We start from the raw sequence: 19,781 nt of genomic DNA, 5'->3' as shown, positions 1-19,781 counted from the left end.
CACCATCCAGAATCCAAGGTTGAGTTGCTACTCAGCTAAAAATTGATATAAATCAAAATCTGACACAAAGCTGGTAGTTAACACGTTGTTTATAGGGTGTGGGAGTGTAGGAAAGAAGGGAGCAATGTCATTAATTTACTTCTCATGCACTCTGATAAAGCATAAACCCATTTTAAATTATATGTGTGTGTGTGTGTGTGTGTGTGTGCGCGCACGCACTTATAACTATACACACAAATATGCATTACAAGCAGTATTACTGAACTCAATCTGAAATTCAGCTAGTGTACAGCACACTAGGAATTTCTCCTCCCAAACACCAAGTGATTCTGGTTCGACAAGAACGGTGCACAGCAGCCTTGTTTTTACGAAAAGCTAACCTGTTCATTTCAGCATTGTAATACCTTCCATTGGATTGATATAGACCCCAAAGATCAAGAGCAAATTTGTCCTGAGGTGCTTACCTGACTTCAGAGCCCAAGTTCTTTTTCCAAAGAAAATTGATTTTTAAGTGGATGTTGGGCTCTTATGTCACACTTTTGAAGCTCTTACTCAAACCACTAACTGATCTAAGAAATCCATCATGTGGCATGCTGCAGTGCTATGGGATTTTTGTACAAACTTTGAACTTTTCTCCTTCTTTTTTTGTTGTTACAAATTCAAACATATCACTTGCAGTACAGTATTTGTGTAAGTCCATTGTTACCACTTCCCATCTTGGCTCACCTCTGGAGTTACACTGGGAATAGCAGCTGTAGCTACTTGACACCAGTTGTGTGTAATGTTGCATCATGTAAACGAGTCGAGGTTAAGGCCTATTTGCAATAATATTAGAAAATCTGGTACTGAGAGCAATCACTTCTCCAGATTTAGAGACAAGATGGTGCTTAGACCAGTTCTAAGGACCAGTTCTTAGCAGCTTTGTGAGCTCAGACTATCAACGTGTGTGTTGTGCCCTTAGTCCAACCTGCTTCACTGAAGTCTCTAGTTTCAAGCATGAGCTACTTGACCCATAGGGATGTGAGGGATTGAACGGAAGGAGATCTGAAGCTGAAGTAGCACTAAAACCTTGACCTACTAACAAATTCTCGCTGTACCACCAATTAAATTGCTCCTGATCTAACCAAATGTTAGAAACAAGATTAGACCCATATTTCATACAACAGGTATCATTGCATAATTACATTTTGACAGCTAATTTCTGATTTAAAAGTACAAGATACAGTTAATGCAAACACTTTGCTATGTTTAAAGAATGAGACACTTAGGTGCTTACTTATAGCAGAACAGTGCTAATTTTATTTAGTGAATTTTCAAATCCAGTAATTCTTTATAAAGGAAAGTGAAACATCCAAAACCTGTGGGCCTTGTCTAAATTCCAAACAGAACACTTAGGAGATAAAATACCTTTTTGATTCGTTGTGGTGCTAATTCAGAGAAGAAATTGGGCCAAAGTTACAAGGCATTTTAGAAGACACCAACATATTAATTTAAAAACGGCACAGCCTTGGTTAAAGTTAAAAAGCAAGTAACACATTTCAATGCATCTTCTATTGTTTGCTACCTTAATCACCAGCTTGCATAATTCAATAATCCACAACTCATCTGCTGGTCAGTGTAAATTATCGTATTTGTAGCCCTTTACATTGTTTTAAGAGCTATTAATGTGCGTGTGCACACACACACAAAATATTGGAGAGGGTTGCCCATGCCTCTCAAAAACTGCAATCACACATTCCTGCTCAAAGAACTGTATTTAGAGGGCCGAATCCTACAGCACTTAATGTAACAAAGCTCCTTGTACCCAAACTCAGTTGAAAAGCACAATTCAGGAGCTGATTTACTGTAACGGCAAGAAAATGACTAGCCGTAGCAGCAGTATACTCTCCTTTTCTGAAGAGGTTCTTCTATGGCATGGAAACTTTCACTTTTAAAGTATATTTTGTAGAAGGATTAAGAGTACTAACCCTTGCTATACTCAGTTCTGCCAGTCGCAGGGTGCACCTACCTGCACAGTTGTTACTGAGCAGTCATTTAATGCTTGCTTTACCAAGTACTAAGTGACGGCACAGTAATTGCTGGTAATGCGCCGTTCCAGCATCACATGGGTCATTTCTGACCCTACTGCGCAATAGCTTGTTGCTACTGTGCAGCAGTGGCTGTGTCATGGTTCGTGCCTGACGATGCTACGTCACTGTGGCATCTTGTGTGACCCAATATGAAGTTAGTCACTAGCTTTGGACTGACAATCATTTAATATATTTTTAAGTATGTCCTCAGCCAAATCAGCTGATATTAGTCCCTCAAGGGGAATAGAATGTAGCATATTAATTGAAGCTTTCTATTCTTTTTATTGAGACCAAAAAAAAAAAAGAGAGAGACTTCTCATTTAAACTTTTTGGTTTAACTGGACTAATTTAGGGTGATAATAATGAAGCTGCTTGGCACTGGTCGGGGGAGAGAGAACAGAATATTTTTAGATTAATTTTGACTTTAAAACTCAAGGCACAAATTACTCACTAGAGGAGTAATAACTGCTACTTTGCTAGACAGAAGAAAAAGCAAAGTTAAATGGAATTGTAGGCAGCACAAATTTTTATTTAAAAAATAAGGGTCTAATCTTACCCCATAATTTTATTTAGGGTCTGCTTTTACTCCAATAATGTGCTTTGACATGAACAGGGTGTCAAAGGGACACTAGGAAGGAACAACATGCACATTTTTGCCAAATTCTCCCTACCTCCTGGTATTACCCAGCTAACATTGAAGCCCTCAGTCATGCAGAAACATGCATCCTTTACTTAAGGATACAAGAACAGTCACATTTGAGCAAGCTGAACTAGCCGGAGTAAAGTTTAGCACAGACAGACCCCAATTCTGCAATTCTTGTAACTAAAATAAAAATATACTTCCCCAGCTGTTTACGTTTAACATCAGTAGTGCTGCACAGAGAATCAGTTTCACTAAAGTCTTTGCTCTGTTGACATGTCAAGAGGAGAAGAGAGAAAAATTTAAACATGCACACACTACATAATATATAAATATAATATATTTTTATGCACAAGGACAGAGAAATAATTTCTAAAGCCAGAGGAAAATAAGTCTGATCCACGTGCAGTACTCAAACCTACTTGCTTGACAGTGGTCTTTTAAATGCTTCTAATCCCGGATTCCATTGCGAGACAAACATTGTTTTTTCTGTGCTTTTCCTGACCATCCCTAAAGCCTTGCAAGTCTGTTTAAAACACAAGGTGTTCTTTGTGAAGAGATCCAAGCCCTAATCTTGGTTTCAAACACCCAAGTTTTCTTACTCTCAGATCATACTACAAAACCTTTCTTAGGTCAAGCATTTGCTTGGAGATCATCCTCAAGGAAATTCTTCTAATGGTCACACCTAGTTGGTAGTGAAACTATTTTTGTGATTGATCAAATTCAATTTACTATTCATTTTTAATATACACAATTAGCCATGTCATGATAGTGTGGGCCCAATGATCAACACATATCACTGAAAAGAAGAAGTTAAAAGAAATGGAGATTCTAGTTCAGGATATGCAGCCCAAAAAAGCCCTCCTCCCATGCCATTTTATATCCTTATTCAGCAAGGACTACATCAAGCTACTTTGTATTTAAAATGAAGCTATTTATAAAGCTATGTGCAGTGCTTCAGTTATGAATGAGAAGTATCTTCTGCCTCAGATGACACTCAGTTTAACTACTGACCATTCCTGCAACTAAAGTGGTTGCTCGCATGCCATAAAGAAACGATTTAGATATCAAGAACCAGAAGCCACCTAGAAAAAGTGAATTGTGCCAGTGTCCTCCCAGGCCTTGAGGTATTTTGCATGCCTTAAACTGAAACGCTGTAACAACTGCAGTCCAATTCTCTAATCTCTCAATGAACTAGCAAGATTTTTTTTTTTTTTTTTTGTTTACAAAGGCATTAAAATAAAAGAGAGAGACCTAAAATTACTGGTAGTATGAAGATCACCTGCACAAATTTCTTTCTATGCTTCAGGCAATTCGATTCAGGCAGCATGCTTGGAAGGTTAATATACATTTGTAGGGACATCATTTCAGTCACTCCTCAAAATGCTGCATGGTGACAACAGGTAGCAACTGATAGCTGTGATAGCTCCCTGACCCTCTAATTAGACTGCTGAAATAATGTGACCTGGTATTTGTTGTTCTTTAGGGCCCATATGTTAACTGTCCAATGCAGCTCTGGCCTATTAATTATCCCCTTAACCCATTCATCACTAGTATTCATGCCAATAGAAGTAGAGAGTGCTCATACTGAAAGATAATTCAACTTCCTACTATGGGGAGCATGGACTCTCTGCTGCTAAACCACCCCAAGGAAACCAAATACTTAAGACCTGTTCTTACTTAGTGCTGAATATCCAAGTTAAGAAAAAGTGGAGGAAGCGCCTTTAGGGCCAAGAAGTGAAGCATATAACAGACTGAAAGCAAGGCAGAAAAGTGACTCCTTTGCAGTTAAGTGGAAGGCTTTAACTTATTCTAACACCCCAAATAACCCTAAAAGATCAAACATTACGTTGCAAAGAATTCTCCCCCACCAAAAAAGTCACCAAATATTACGAGAGTTTCTCCCATCAGTTTTATGCCAGTCTGTAACAAAGTTCCTTTGCATGCCACAATATCACACTAATCAGATTAGCAAGGCAGATCCACCATCCAAATAAGTCACGCCCAGTGCATGGTCAACTTTGAAAAGTTCAGCAGCTTGACAGGTGAGGCTATGAAACCTGATCATGGCAGACAATGTAGTTCCCCTCAGCGTCGTGCTGGGAAGAACTCGTCACGTGCGTCATATCGGGCGACATGCTTGAAACAGAGTAGAGCACTGAAACCCCAGCAACACGAATAATCTTTGCCATCTGTTTGAACAGCTCAACCCTCCTCAGATCTACAGGCATGATCCCACGCAAACACAAGGGCCTTGCTGACTGATCATAGCAGTCCAGCCCTCCTTTTTGGGAGCCATTTTGTTCATAACTTCACTAAGTAACTAAGACAATGTCATCTGGGTCTCTTGGAATTTGATTGAGGGCATTAAATGCCTTGCAGAGCAAATTTGTTTTTAGGAAGAGACACAATGATAGCTCCCTTTAAAAAAATCTTATTGGACTCTTGCCTGTAAACTTTAATGAGCATGTGGAGAAAAAAAATCCTGAGTTGTTACTCATTTAAAACTGTACGGTACACAGTATAGATTGTGAGATCTACTTTTTCTTTTTTTCTAAAAAAAAAAAAAAATGAAAGGGGGGGGCAAAGGGGGAAAACAGGTTTAATGTGAAACTGGTCCAAAAAGAATAAAGCCTTCTTAAGAAATAAATTGTAGTTTTTCTTCCAACTAAATTGAATTCAAGGACATGCATTAGAAGAGCTTGTCTTCCTTGCACAGATGCTATACTTCATATGCAACAAGCTTAATCCAAAGAATTTGGGTCCAGTCCGAAAGAATTTCTGTGAGTCTTTAAAAAGCTCAGTCTTGTAAGCATCCAACCGCCCACAGAGACATGCTGGCGGTAGATGGTACTCGGCTCCTGGCCTTTGTATCAATGGCCCCACCAGTCAAATACCCTGAAGGACGGAGCTGGGAGGAAACAGCCAGACCTACACCTTTGTTATTGCTGTAAGTCAGGTATTTACAGAGCAGCAGCAATTGCAGGTAGTCCTGGGCTGCACTGAAATGCAAGTCTGAGATTAACTTCACGGGGTCCCTGTAATTTTAGTAAGACTTCACCCAAGCAGGAATTGGTTTGCTGCCCCCATCCATCCCCTTTATGATTTTTGACAATAATCTTAGGACCAATAAGAGAATTTCTTCTTTACAGCAATTATCAAGTTTCTGTGGAAAATTCATATGAAATCCCTCTCAATTCTAGAGTTGCTGTGAAACAGCTCTATCTTCGTACAACAGAGTCCCAATCTTCAGCTGGGATTTCTAGAGGCTACCATGACAAAAGAAAAAAAAAAAAGGATAAATATAGCTTTTAACATGCTTGAAGGAATCACTATACAGACATACGTTCTCAGAGGAGAGAGTGAGAAAAGCAGGAACTGTGAACGTGCAGGAGAACTGAGGCAAGCTTTTCAAGGCATGGACTATCCATATTTTGTATAGCACAATGCACATTTATGGCACTGTTACTTAACCAGCTCTGTTGCAATGCACATTAAGGCACTTTCCAAGATTATTCAGAGCAATTCAAGAGGTGCTTGGTGCTGCAGGAAACTGGGCCTACAGTAGATAGAATGATTCCCAATTTATGTTGCCTGTTTGCTTTTGGGTCCCTCATATGATAATTTTGGAGAGACAGACCTTTAGGTCCCTAGGAATATTTAAAAATGCCTTGTTATTGCACAAAAAAGGAGGGACACAAGGGAATAATAAAAAAGGAATATATGACCTATGCTTCTGAGTGACTTTTTTTTTTTTTTTTTTTTTTTTTTAAATCAACCTGTAAGGAAGCAAGTTCTCTATAATGAAGCATGAGGGTTATTTCCTTCTCCCCACGTGTACACACACACACAGATTATTGCTGCACACTGCAATTTAAGAGAATCCCAAAGAGGAAACTTATTAAATATCAAAAATTCCATACGCTACTTATAATTAGTTTGCAGTAATGGCTGGATCTTATTTCTTTTCTGTCATGGTAAATATTTTCATATGAAGCAGCTAACATGCTGTATTCATTACCAAAAAAAATGCAACACACGTACAGAATTTGTTGCCACTGGATCTCCAGCTATCTCCTTATCAAAAATCCAATCAATTTATCCTCTTGTCACTTTGCTACTTCAGACACTATATTTGTCAGCACCACCTGATTTTACTTTATTTTTGCAGTAGTAGAAAATCATGTTATGTTTTGCTTCGATAACCCCTTTTGCCTAGCAGACAATTAGACAGAAAAACAAAAATCAATTTTGCATTTTGGCTCTCCCCCTCACAGGTCATTACATTATGCAATTTATAGACAAAAACTTCAGGCACAAAAAAAAAAAAAAAAAGAAAAAAGAAATCAATTGATACGATTAATCAAATGCTGTTTGAGAATGGAAGCTTTCATCAATGTAATAAGCAAGCTCTATTTAAGAGCAGTCTCGCGGATGTGTACACAAACTTCTTTAACTCCAGAGGGATGGTTCTAGAATAGAACCAACTTTTTCAGGAGTTGGTACTTTTTGTGAAATATTGCTATAGCAAGACAAAGACTCTTTAGGGCCCAACTGTTAAGTGTTTAAACTTTTAATTTGCATAGAAAGGACCCAATCCTGCAATACTTATGCACACGGATAACTCTACAACCGCAAGAGTCCCACTGACTTCGGTTGGGTTGTGTGTGAATAGTTTAAGAAAAAAAAAGAAAAAGTTAGGAATTACTCCAGCATCTTTGCATTTAGCTCAATAGGCATTTTATAGAAAGAATAATGTTAAGAAGTCACCTTTATACACAAACATGACCTAAAAAATGAAAGAACAGATGTGTATCTATTTGACAACAAAGTAATAGAAAAAGTCTGAAAAAAAATATTATAGAAGTGTTTGATCTTCAACAAGTCTCCAAACTGTTGAAGTCCATCAATCTTGAGTATCTCAGTTTTAACACTAGACTTTACACAGATAAACTCTTGCACTTAATTCAGTTAGTGTCAGGATTTCACAACACACAAAATTTAAAATTTAAAAATAAGCCATAAGATTTTAAATAGTTCTACATAGTTTGGCAAATCTAGCCTTTTACCCACTACAATATTCCTGCAAACAGTCAGGGTGATACATTCATGCACATAAGTGATTTAGAAGCCTAAATGCCACTAAAGTCGCTTTAAAGCATATTCTGAACATGTAAAGACCAAACTTTTGAAATTGTCCATTTGAAGTAAGAAGCCCATTTGTACTGGTTACACGCACAACTGGAGCGACATCAGGGCCTATGACTACAATTAGTTTTTAATCAGAGAAGTCTATGTAAATGAATCATTCAAAAACTGATACGAATACATTTTGATATTGCCATTTCAAATTTCAAGTGAATGTTTCCTTTAAATATGAACTTTGACTTGCTGCATATGGGATAACAAATTAATTTATCATAAGTGTTTTACACTCCCCCCTAACTTGTAAGAGATTAATCAACCATTTTATGGTCTAATTTAGGTATCTAATTAAAAACAGAGTTCAACACAATCAACACCATTTTTCTAATAAATCTTGACAGCTCTTTTTGCTTTGTAACATGCAGGCTCTCCTTTCAAAATGCTGTATAATAAATGCAGTTTCTTTTTTAGATCAGTTTAACAGCCCTGGGGTGGGCAGTACACTTTGACTGAAACTCTAGAATTGGTAAAGTGAAAGTGATTTCAGAGAGATTTCTTTTTAGCTAGATCTTATCCAACTCCTCTCAGTAAGTGCTGCATAATATATGTTGTCGGACTTTAATTTCTGTTAGTAAAACAGGAGGTGGGGCAGGGGGGTGTCTTTCTAACTGCAGTCAAATTTAAAATGTAGAGAGCTTAAAAATGCCATGCAGATTTTTACCTAAATTCACAAGGTGGAGCTCATTTTCCAATTCTAATTTTTGTATTCCTTCACATTGAAAGAACTTTTGCAACAGGTTTTTAAAAAACAAAACAAAACAACCCAACATACTAACATATTCAAAGATTCATGCTGCATCACTTTTTGTGCTACTTATATGCACGTTTAACTACTTGCATTGCATACGCAAATAATCTTTTGAGGACACGGCTAAGCATGTGCTTTAAACATCTGACCAAGAGACTGGACTTCTCCCCCCTTTAAGGGTCCAGTCTTGTACATCCCTGTGCACATTAATAATTATGCACATGGAACCTCTCAGATGCAGACTTATTTGTGTATTTATATGCTTGTAAATAAAGCAATAAAAATTGTAGATCAATTACACCCCATTTTATGATCATTCTCCCTGCTAAAAACTGTCACCAAACATATATTTTATTGCTCTGAAACTTCCTGCAGATAAAGAGAAGTTTAATTTTATAACCCAAACAATTTTACAGCATTTTTACTCCACAGAATGCAGCGATTCTATTATTTTCATAATGCTTCCAAACGAAGCAGCTTGTCTGTTAAATAAGAGTCCTAGATGTGTGTGTATAATGTGTGGGGTAAGAGTTGATAGGGAACTTCAAGTGGCAGAAGTTCCAAAATGTTCTGAAATACCTTTCAAAAACAGCCAGTAACATGCTTTAAATCACAGAGCGAACTGCAAGTTCTCTTTAGTTGTTGCTATATTTTCAGTACAGGTCAAAAATAAAAGCCTGGCTCTGTTAAGACCACCACACTGCACAGTCTTGTTTCAATATCAGAAAAAACTGTGTAAAGCATCCTAACAATGCTAAAAGTAAGTTTTAAGATATTAGAAGTGTGGAAGGGAAAGGGGGGGGGGAGGAAAGAGAGAGTTCAGAAACAGTAAAAGTAATATCCATGCAAACTGAAATAAAGATCAGTTATGCAGTCACCAATACAACTTTTATTTGTAGCTTCTGGGAGTAACCGTACTTTTAGCATGCACTACCTATTCTCTCTCCTAATCACAGACTCCAAATATTTGTCCAGATTAGACAAACTATTAGGCAATATTAGGAAAACAAAAATCACAATGTTAATGCCCATGGGTGCATGTAACCGTTCATAAAATTTGCCAAAAACAGAAAGCTGATGGATACAAATGGGGGCCACGAATCATTTAGAACAAAAATATTCTAATCCTGGTCGAAAATAGAAGTACAAGGGCTCTTTCCTCCCAATTCTGAGTCTTTCTCCTATCACAACAGTAGGTAAGGTGTGCTTGGGGGGGGGGGGGGAATAAAGGAAACTACTAAAAAAACTATCATCCACAAGTCTCTTTTTGTTTACAAGTTAATGGTATCTTGTCAGGCCAAGTGGAACTACTATCATATTCTAATGGTTAATGCAGATTTCAACTGCTTTGCTACTATAGCGCCTCTAATTATCAATCTATAAAATCATTACCTACTTAACGGTTCTGAGCAGGGCAGTTCACCAGAAAAGATGACTTACAACGTTCCAGCCTGTCAAGTGTACATTATACAAATCGGGCAATAACTTCTGAATACCCCAAACAGATAACATGCGTCACATGGCAGAGTACAGTCTAAACCTTGAAACATGGTAATAAATGTCTCTTCCGCCCACACTTCCATCTTAAGAATGCTCTGCGCACAGCATTGTTTATGAGATGTATAAATACTAGTCATTATTTATGTGCTTAGGTTATTGCATTCATGCTAATAATCCCTGGATAATTTAAGGTTTCCAATTAAAGGGCAGTAACAAGATTCTTCATTAGTGGTACACTTCTAAACAAAGACAAAAGAAAAGCCAACTCCCCCCACCGCCCCAGAAAAAACCAAAACCCAATGCTGCCTAACTTTCTAGAGAACCCAAATCAGTTCTATTTTTCAGAAAAAAAAAAATCACAGCGCCTAGCTGAGATGCAGGTCCTGCACACTGAGCCCACTAAAAGTTTCCTTTGCTTAAGTTAAACTTTAAACTTCTCTGCTTCGAGTCGGAATGAACTGGGTGGATGGCTTTTCACCACTTATCAGAAGGTGCTGGGATACAGACTGCCTTGCTGGGGATGCAGAGGGGAAGAAGGGATTTTAATAAAAGTTCACATTTTTCCACCCAATTATCTTTCCCAGGCTGCAGCAGGATCCTAAGGCTGCTCTTTCACCAGAGATTAGTGCAGAAGTTAAATGTTTCTCATCACCCTGACAGCTCTGCTCATTAGTTGTGTTGTAGTTTTTGGGGAGGGTGTTTTAAAAAAAATCTAGTGTCTTGACTCCTCTTCATGCATCTTCCTTGAAGCTAATAACAGCGCCAAGATCAGTCACTCCTCAACCTCTGCTAATGAAATTGGCATTACCCTGCTAAACAAGTAATAAAACAAAAAAACTTGTCATGGCCCTGATTTGAGTTTGGTGGCTGCAACACCCTGAAAAAGAAAATAGTTTTCTTCCCTTGTTTCCCAACTTCTCCCCACGGCCAGGAAAAACAGCCGGCAGGGAACTAAACCAAATGAGAGAAGATGAATCCAGCAAATTTTAATAAGGACAAAACAACATTTAAAGAGTTGTGACTTCTGCACCACCTCTTCAAAGGCCATCAATAAAGCAGCCTGCTCCCAAGAGTAACTGAGCTTTGGTTCTCATTCCCTATTTTGTTACTTTTTTTGGGGGGGGGGGGGGAGGGGGAGGAGGGAATTGGGACCCAACAGATCCCAACATTTCAAGAGTCTGCAAGAAACTCTTAAAATGTGAATTAAACAAAATTCGGGTTTTTCTCCCCCCAAAATATTTATAGCTGGTACAAAAAAAATGACTTATATATACACATACACATGTGCGTTTAAAGCATTGCTGTTCTTGCTGTACTTAGCTTCACTTACTTTATTTTTCTGCCTTCTCAGGGCAAGAAAAAAAAAGTTTGCAACTGAGGAAGATAACCGCTTCCCTCCTTTGGGGGTGAAATGCTCCAATGCAAACCTTCCTTACTTTAAGGAGTCTTTTTGTTTGGATTTGGGACATGATCTGCCCAAAAGTGTCGAAACACTGGTCAGTTTGGATTTTTACGTGAGTTTTTCCAAGGGAGAAACGAATTGCAGCTGCAAGATGCAGACAAGCAAGTTCAGGAGCAGTGTGAAGCTCATGATTTACATTACCTGCTGCAGGGCAAGGTTAGGAGGAGAACATTTTCCTTCAATCTCGCCCCTCCCCCGGAAAGCATGGGGTTTCTCTGCCCAGACGAAGATCGGGGTGGACACATTTGATAACACACGGCGATAGGTATAGCCATGCGGTGCGGTTTTCTAGCGCTGTGTACACACACACACGCACTGACCGCCAGCCCCAGGACTCGATGGTGAAAGAGGGGCCGAGGCCGATGAAGGCTGCAGGTGATCAGCCCGCTCCTCAAGTCGGTTTCAACTTTTCTCCCCACAGGTTTCCGTGGAGATCCCGCCACCTGCCGCCCCGCGCCTCGGGCACGGCTCCTCTCGGGGCCGGCAGTGCCCTCCCCCCGGCGCGAAAGCTGCGTCCCCGCAGCGCACAGCGCGCTTCTCCCCCGAGTCGCCGGATCCCCGCAAACGCTCCGAGAAGCGGCCGCAGAGAGGACGGAGCCCGGCCGTGCCTAGGAGCCGGCTGGTGCCGCGCCCCGGGGGGCTGTGCTCGGCGCAAGCCAGCCCCAGAGCTGGGGTGGAAGGGACCGGCTACTCCTGGAGCCGAGCCCTCCAGGCTCCGCGCGACCGCAGCGTCCCCGCCCGCCGGCCCCGGAGCATCCGCGCGGGGCTGCAATGCGCTCTGCCCCCGACAGAGATCACTGCCGCCCGCCCGCCAGCCAGCCCCGCGGGCCCGATCCTGCGCCCCGCAGACCGGCCGCCCTCGGGGGGGAGCGGGACCCCCGGGCCCGATCCGGGACACCAGGGCCGTCTCCGCGAGCCGCAGGGACCCGTCGGGGACGGCTCGAGAGGCGGCACCGCGGAGCCGAGGCTGACCCTCCCCCCCGCATACACCCCGCGGCGGCGGATCCGGCCCGCAGGTGCGCGGCCCGGCCCCGGGGGGTGGAGGGGGGACGAGGCGGGAGCGGGGCGGACAGGACACGTCCCGGGGTACCTGTACCAGGCGAGGCCCCGCTCGTAGTTGCGGTCGAAGAAGTGGGGCTCGGCGCCCACGGCCCTGACGTCCGGGTGCACGCGCAGGAACTCCAGCAGCGCCCGCGTGCCGCCCTTCTTCACGCCGATGATGACGGCCTGCGGCAGCTGCTTGGAGCCGGAGCCGTTGAAGAAGCTGGAGATGGGGCTGGGCGCGTCGGGGAGCTCGTCCGGCGGCGCCTTGGCGGGCGCCCGCAGCAGCAGCTTGGACAGCCCGGTCCCGGGCGGGGGCCCGGCGGCGGCGGCGGCGGCGGGGGGGGGCGGCGGGGCGCCGAGCAGCACGAGGCCGGGCAGGGCGGCGCAGGAGCCGGCGCACGAGTAGAACATGCAGAGCCAGAGCACGAGCATGATGAGGAGCAGCAGCAGCTTCCTCCTCACCGGGGCGGGCGGCGGCGGCGGCTGCGGGGGGCCGGGGGCATCGAGGCGGCGGCGGCGGCAGCAGCTCAGGCGATGTCCCATAGGCCGGGCAGCATGGCTCGGCGCCTCCCGCCCCGCCGGGCAGCACAGGCTAGCGCCGGGGCGGCGGCGGCGGGGCTCCCCGGGGCGGCATCCCAGTTCTGCCTCAGCGAGCGGGGCTCGGCATCGCCCGTGCCCGTGCCCGTGCCCGTGCCCGTGCCCCCGCCGCGCGGCGCCACGGCCCCCCGACGGCTCTGCCGCGCACTGCCCGGCCCCGCCGCAGCCCCGCAGCCCGGCGAGCAGAGGCGGGAGCGGCGCCTTGACAGGCAGCCCCGCCGACCTATAAGCTGCGCGCTCCGGATGCTAATGAGCCGGCCAGGGCAGCCAACGGGAGGGCGGACTGCGCCGACGGGGCGGGGCGCGAGGATGAGGAGGAATCCTTATTGGCTCAGGAGGCGTTAAAGAGTCGCGGGCGGCACAGAGCCGGGCAGTGCGGGGTGGGCGCACCCTCGAGCGGGGAGCCCGCTGTGCGTAGCACCGCCCGGCTGCAGGGTGCACGGGCGGAGCGCGGGTAGACGAGGGGGCGCCGGGGGCCAAGCCCGTCTCGTTTGTGGGTGCGGGAGCTCTGCGGGAGGGAGGGAGCCCGGAGCCGGCTGCACGTCGGGCGGGACAGCGCACTGGCGGGCTCGGGCTGCACAGCCGGCCGGGAGGGGCACGGAGCCGAGCGGCAGCACGAAGGCTCCGCACATCCATAGGGCGGGGGGAGGCCGAGCCCCGCGCAGAGCGGGAGCAGGAGTGGGAGCAGCCCCCGCGGGATCGTCCCGGCCGCCGCTCGGTGTTTAGCGGCTGCCAAACTTAACAGCGCGCCCCCAGCAGGCACGGCCGGCTCCGCCGCCTCCACTGCCCAGCCCAGCGCCTCCCGGGGCCGGTTCCCCGAGGTCGGCTCGGGAGAGGAGAGACGCGGCGCCCCGGCTTGCAGCCGTGGGTGGGGCTCAGCCCTTTACCCGCCGGAGACTTTCTAGGAGCAGAAAAGAGCTGATGGGGGGGAATGGAGCCGGCACCGGGGAGCAGCCCCGCGGGGCCCGACCGCGGACGGGCACAAAGAGCGCGGCGGGACCCGCTCCCCCCCCCACGGGCTCATCCCCCCACTGTCACACACACCCCTCTCACCCCCCCCCCCAAAAAAAAAAATGTCTGGGGCCGTGCTGGAAGGGTGGAGGGAATCCGTGCGCGTTTTAATGTCTTAAAATCAACACCTCACGTTTCGGTTTTGGAGAAAGTATCAAGTCTGTAGTAGGGCGGTGAATCTCTTCCTTTAGCAAAAGCAGGCTAAGGAGCCCTCCCTGGAGCTGTCCTCCCGCCGCTGCTCGGCTCCGGACTCCGGCGCTGCCCCAGAGCGCGGCTCCCGAGGGCAGGGCCAGTGCTTCCCGGGGGGGGGGGACCCCCCGCTCGCAGTCGCCACCAGCAGCCCCTTCCCCGCCCGGAGTCGTGCCGGGGGCGGATCAGTGGCCCTGGGCCGGGGTCCGACCAGCCAAGGCTCGTTTCTAGCAGGAGCTCAACTCCCTTGAAATCTTTGGGGAGAAGTCTCACAGACTCACACACAGTCATGTCTCATCGGCTTCTGGCAAAGGTTTGACCCCCGCGACGACGGCGATGGGAGCCGCAGGCCCCCCCGACGGGAGGTGTCGCAGCCCTGAGCCCGGAGCAGGAAGGGCAGAGGGACACGGCCCCGAGGAGCCGGGCTGGGCCGGGAGCAGAGAGGAGCCCCCTGCCCGCAGCACGCGCGGGACCTCCCCCCGGGGCAGCTTTGCCGCCCGCCGGCCCGGGCGGGGGCGGGGCCGAGCCCGCGGGCCGGGAGGGGCAGGGCGCGGCGCGGCGCGGCGCGGCCCGGCCCGGCTGGCGGCTCTCGCCGGACTCCGGCGCCGTCTGAGCGGCTAATCAGCCCGCGGGGCCCCATCAGGCCCCCCAGGGCCGGGGACGGGAGAGGGCCGTCCCGTCTGCGCTCTGCCGCCGGGCCGCATCTCCCCGCCCCTTCCCGCTCGGCCCGGAGCAGCACACGGGGGAGGGAGCGGCCGGGCAAAGCCCGGGAGCAAAGGGATGAGTCCGGCCCCTGCCGCGCTGCGCCTTCCCTTCCCTTCCCAGCCCTCTCCCGGGGCTCCGACCGCAGCGCCGGCGGGGACGGCCCGGAGAGCAGCCGCAGGCAGCAGCTGATCACTTCGATGCCCCTTTTAATTAACCAAATCCAACGAGCCCCGCACCCCGGCTCGCTAGTGCCGGCGGCGTCTGTCCTGCAGCCGAGACGAAAAGTCTTCCTCCGCCACCGCCGCCGCCGCCGCCGTGCACCCCACCGGCCCCGGCCCGCTTCTCTGCCCTCGCGGGGGAGCCGGAGCTCGCCGGGCATCCAAGCCTCTGTGCCCCGGCCCGGCAGTGGGGCGGGAGGGGACTCGGGGAGACGCAGTCTGCGCCTACCGAGAAGGAGAAGGGACGTGTCCGGTTGTTTCCCTGCCTGACACGGGAAAATTGCAAGGCCGGGAGCGGCGAAAGGCCGTTTGCACTTGAGAGTTTGTTGGTTGTTTTGTTTTTGAAGGACTCCTATAAGGTTTTCAAAGGGATTCCTCCGCACTGCTTCCTCCCCCACGGAACAGGACACCTGGGGCAGGGGCGTGTTGCACTCTTATCCAGGCACTGCCACATTCACCCCAGGTTCAGATGAGGAAGCCTGTGTCAAACACTTCGTGGAAACCGGTGTGGAGCCTGAAAGCGGTTTGCTCTTCTCATCCTGCCGAGCTAAGCAGCTTCCCAGGGCTGAGAATGGCACCGAAGCAATGACCAGTGGGACGAATAGCTGGGATTTGGGACAACTGACACTGAGTGATGCCTGGTTTTAAAGAATAGTAGCATTTAGCGAACATTTATCCAGGCTTCCACATGATGGATAGTACAGAACCCCAGTACATCAGCAAGCTGCCTGTACACAGGATAGAAATAATGTCTAAATAATAGCACTGAGAAGTGCCCTCTCTCATAGCCCTTTCACAGGTAGCATTCCCATTAAAGTCAAGGGAAATGTTACCAGTTGAGATAAGGTCCAAAAGATGACCGCTCTTTTGTTGTCATTTACATTTTGTTTCAATGTCTGCTCCAAAGTCATTCCAGTGTGCTTGAATGGGCATGAATCCCAAGAAGGGAGTAAGTATGGAATCAGGATTTGTTTGGTATGTTTAATGTATCAGGAAAAAAAATGTCTGTGCGTTTGAAACTTATCATAAATATTTCACATTATATTAAAATGTAAACATCTTGATTTTTGTTAGTAAAGATCCCTTAAAGAAAAGCATTTTACAAATGCTCATAAAAACATATAGCAAAACAATAATATCCATTTGCCAGAATAGAAATGTGCTCTACGACCCAGAGCTCATACTGAAAATATTAATAGATTCATAGGTTTCAAGGCTAGAAGGTACCACTAGCATCACTTCATCTGACCTCTTGCAAACCACTAAGGAAACTCATCCAATAATGTGTGCATCAGGCCCATAACTTTTGTTTGAGCTACAGCATCTCTTTAGGAAAAAAAAAGAAAGATATTGTCAGGCCTGATTTATATATATTCAGCAATGGAGAATCCGCCACATCTCTAGCCGAGTTTTTGCAATGTTTAATTACCCATGCTGTTAAAATTTTGCAGTTTATTTTTAGTCTAAATATGTCTCACTTGAGCTTCCTGCCATTGGATCACGCTGGGATTTTTTTTTTTCCTGCTGTATTAAAGAACCACATACTATCAGAATGAGCTCCCAAAATATCACATTTCCTAGCATTTCACTGAATGCTCATAGTGAGACTATAAGAAAAATGGGGATAACATTGGATTATCATTCTGGATAGAGCATGTGTTTTGGGAAGAATAAAGACAGAATCTCTTTGCCTGATTGTTTGTTAATTGTTCCCCTTGGGATGATGTTGAGCACTGAGAAAGCCCACAGCTCCTACCTCATGCAGTCCAAACTCACTGTTTTGCTCTCCTGGAAGTACAGTCTTGCAGTCCAGGAATTGGTCTGGGGATCATGAAACCCTGGTTCCATGGGCAGACCTAGGATTTTGAAAAGCGGGATGCAGATGATGTATTGCAACATCACATAACACAACGCACTTTTCTCCAAGTAGAAAATAAAACAGAAATCTACAAGCCTTACTAATATGCTAGGGGCCTGTGGCTATATTCTTCAGTTTAAGATTAAAGCAACCATGAATATAACCATATCTGAATGTGCACAGATTTGCTAGATTATATATTAAATTTGAAAACACAACAAACTAGGCAAAAGCAGTCAAAACTTATTGCTTTATTAACCCTATATTCAAGATAGTTAAATGCATGTCTCTTCTTCTGATTCATAAAACAAAATCTAGCTTCCTTCAGCATCTTGACAGTGCATCCAACACTCCAGTCAATCATTTCCATGAGTTAATATTTACCTGAGTTAAATGTTACCACACCTGAGTTAAGGTTTTTAGCTAAAACAGTCAGCAGGGCTGTGAAACAGAAGAGAGATATTACCAGGAATGGCTAACACACTAAAACTGCAGAAGGAAGGATAACTGGATTAATGAAACATCAAGATCATTAAAAAAGAGCGATTCATTAGCAGAAATCAGGTACATTATAATAAGACATGAAGTCAATCGACTCCTTTAGCACTGCCTGAATAGAAATGCAGCTGCGCCTCCCAGGCAGGTGGTTTTAAAGTTTAGGTGGAACGAATCAGAGTAGGGTACAATCGCACCACTGCACCCCCCTGCCCTGGATCTCCTGCTTCCTGCTTCCGTTCTCTGTTCTGCTAGACATAGGTGGAGAGAGAAAATACTATTTGCAGGGGCTGAGCGCATGCATGTTTGCATGCACATGCGCACACACCTACCAGCAGGTAAGTCTGTTGTGGGGAAGAGGCAGGGGGGGGGGGCAGATTGAAGCTCCCATGATGACGGAGGGAGTGGGGCAAAGGCCAAGGCAGGGGTGAATGGGGTCCCAGAGCCGGGGCGGGTCATGGGATACTCAGAGCCTGGGCACCTTGTCCAGGGTCACGGGGAGGGCTCCTGCCACTGTGTGCACCTCGAGAGAGGCCTGGGGGCATGCACCTCCTGGATCTGTGCGCAGGGCTGCTGTTGCAGGCTGGGCTCTGCGCCTCTTGTATGGCAGGCACATGGCATCATGCCGCTCCCAAGGCATCAGCAGCAGGGCACAGAGCCCAGCCCACAGAGGCAGCCTGCCTCTGCCCCATGTACTAATCTGGAGGGCACATGCCCCCGGGCATCTGCCAGGGTGTGCACAGCAGTGGGAGCCCCCCCATGCCAGTGGATGAGCTGCCTGGGCTCTGAGCATCCCACGACATGCCCTGGCCCCAGGGCCCCATTCCCCCCAGTCCCTGCCCCTGCAGCCACCTGGAGCCTGCACCCGGGCAGCCCTCCGGCCCTACCTGCTGCCCCATATTTGTGGGGGCTAAGACCCATTACCTCCAGCCTTCCACCGCCTATGGCTATAGACTTGTTTTGAGACCCTGGGACAAGTCATTTACGTCCAGATCAACACAGGTGCTGTAACACAGGGTTATGGTCCCTGTAGCACAATCCAGAGTCTTGGGGTAGATACATAAATACTTTATACACTGTTTGGGGAAGAGAGTTAGGCACCACAAAACGGGATCCACAGAAATGAGAACATTGAGCAGTGAGTTGCCCAGGGTAATTAACAGGGAAATGGTGAGGACAAGCATGTCCCTTAAATCCTGCCCTGCCCTGGGTGCCACCTTCTGTCCAGATACAGGTAGGCATGTGAGCCCTTTTTTGAAAAAAATGGAGCAGGTCACACACTTTTCCTTTAAAGCACAATCAGAGGGGAAGTTACCATGTCCCTGTTATCCAAGGGTCTATTGGTTACAGCACCCATCAAGGATGTAGAACATCAGGCTCAATTACCTAGAGAGGATTCAAACCCACATCTTTCCCCCTGCCTAAAGGACAGAATTATAAGACCTATTTGGGGGATGTTCTTATTTTGCATAAAAGAGTTAACATTTACCGGAAGCAGACATGGAGCAAGACTGTCACCTGATAGCAAGATTCATGTTCATTCTCCAAGAACTGCTCATGCATTTTGTATTGAACACTCCTTAGAGGAAAAACTAGAACCCAGACCTCCCTTCTCACAGATCAGTGCTCTAACCACAAGGTTACAGTCAGTGTCATTCTCACACTTGCTTCTTCTCTCTGGCCTAATGAATCTTTAACTTTTATCCTAAATAGATTAGCTTCAAAAGGAGAGATTAAGAATATCACCCCCCACTCCTTCTGGCCCAGAATAGCCTCTCACCTGCTAGTTAGGGCTGTCTTCTAGGAGGTATCAGAAGTGGATTTGAACCTTCTATAAAGGGCAGGGAACAAGAACTCCTTTTCTGTTGTTGTTTTTTTGCTTTAAAAGGAAGTGGTAGCTGCCTTTGACTTCTACACAGTTTCTGATCTGATAGGCATGCTCTGAAGACACCTAGGGTGAAGTTACATATTACATAGACTGTATTAAGGACATTTGAAATGCAAGTGTCCCCATGTTAAAACTTGTTAACTCATGCTAAG

General features: G+C 46.5%; 1 protein-coding gene across 1 annotated transcript in view; it reads right to left on the bottom strand.

Moving 5' to 3' along the window:
* Window positions 1–13,419, bottom strand: part of HS3ST3B1 (heparan sulfate-glucosamine 3-sulfotransferase 3B1) — a 41,126-nt gene extending 27,707 nt beyond the window's left edge. Inside the window, exon 1 of the mRNA XM_059732192.1 lies at window positions 12,715–13,419. Within this exon, the coding sequence (XP_059588175.1) occupies window positions 12,715–13,211 (497 nt within the window). The 5' untranslated portion in view covers window positions 13,212–13,419. The remainder of the gene's footprint in view (window positions 1–12,714) is intronic.
* Between the last annotated feature and the right edge of the window lie 6,362 nt (window positions 13,420–19,781).

The sequence above is a fragment of the Alligator mississippiensis genome, chromosome 8 (genome assembly GCF_030867095.1).
Source record: "Alligator mississippiensis isolate rAllMis1 chromosome 8, rAllMis1, whole genome shotgun sequence".
Taxonomy (NCBI): domain Eukaryota; kingdom Metazoa; phylum Chordata; order Crocodylia; family Alligatoridae; genus Alligator; species Alligator mississippiensis.
This window is presented reverse-complemented; position numbering and strand designations above follow the sequence as displayed.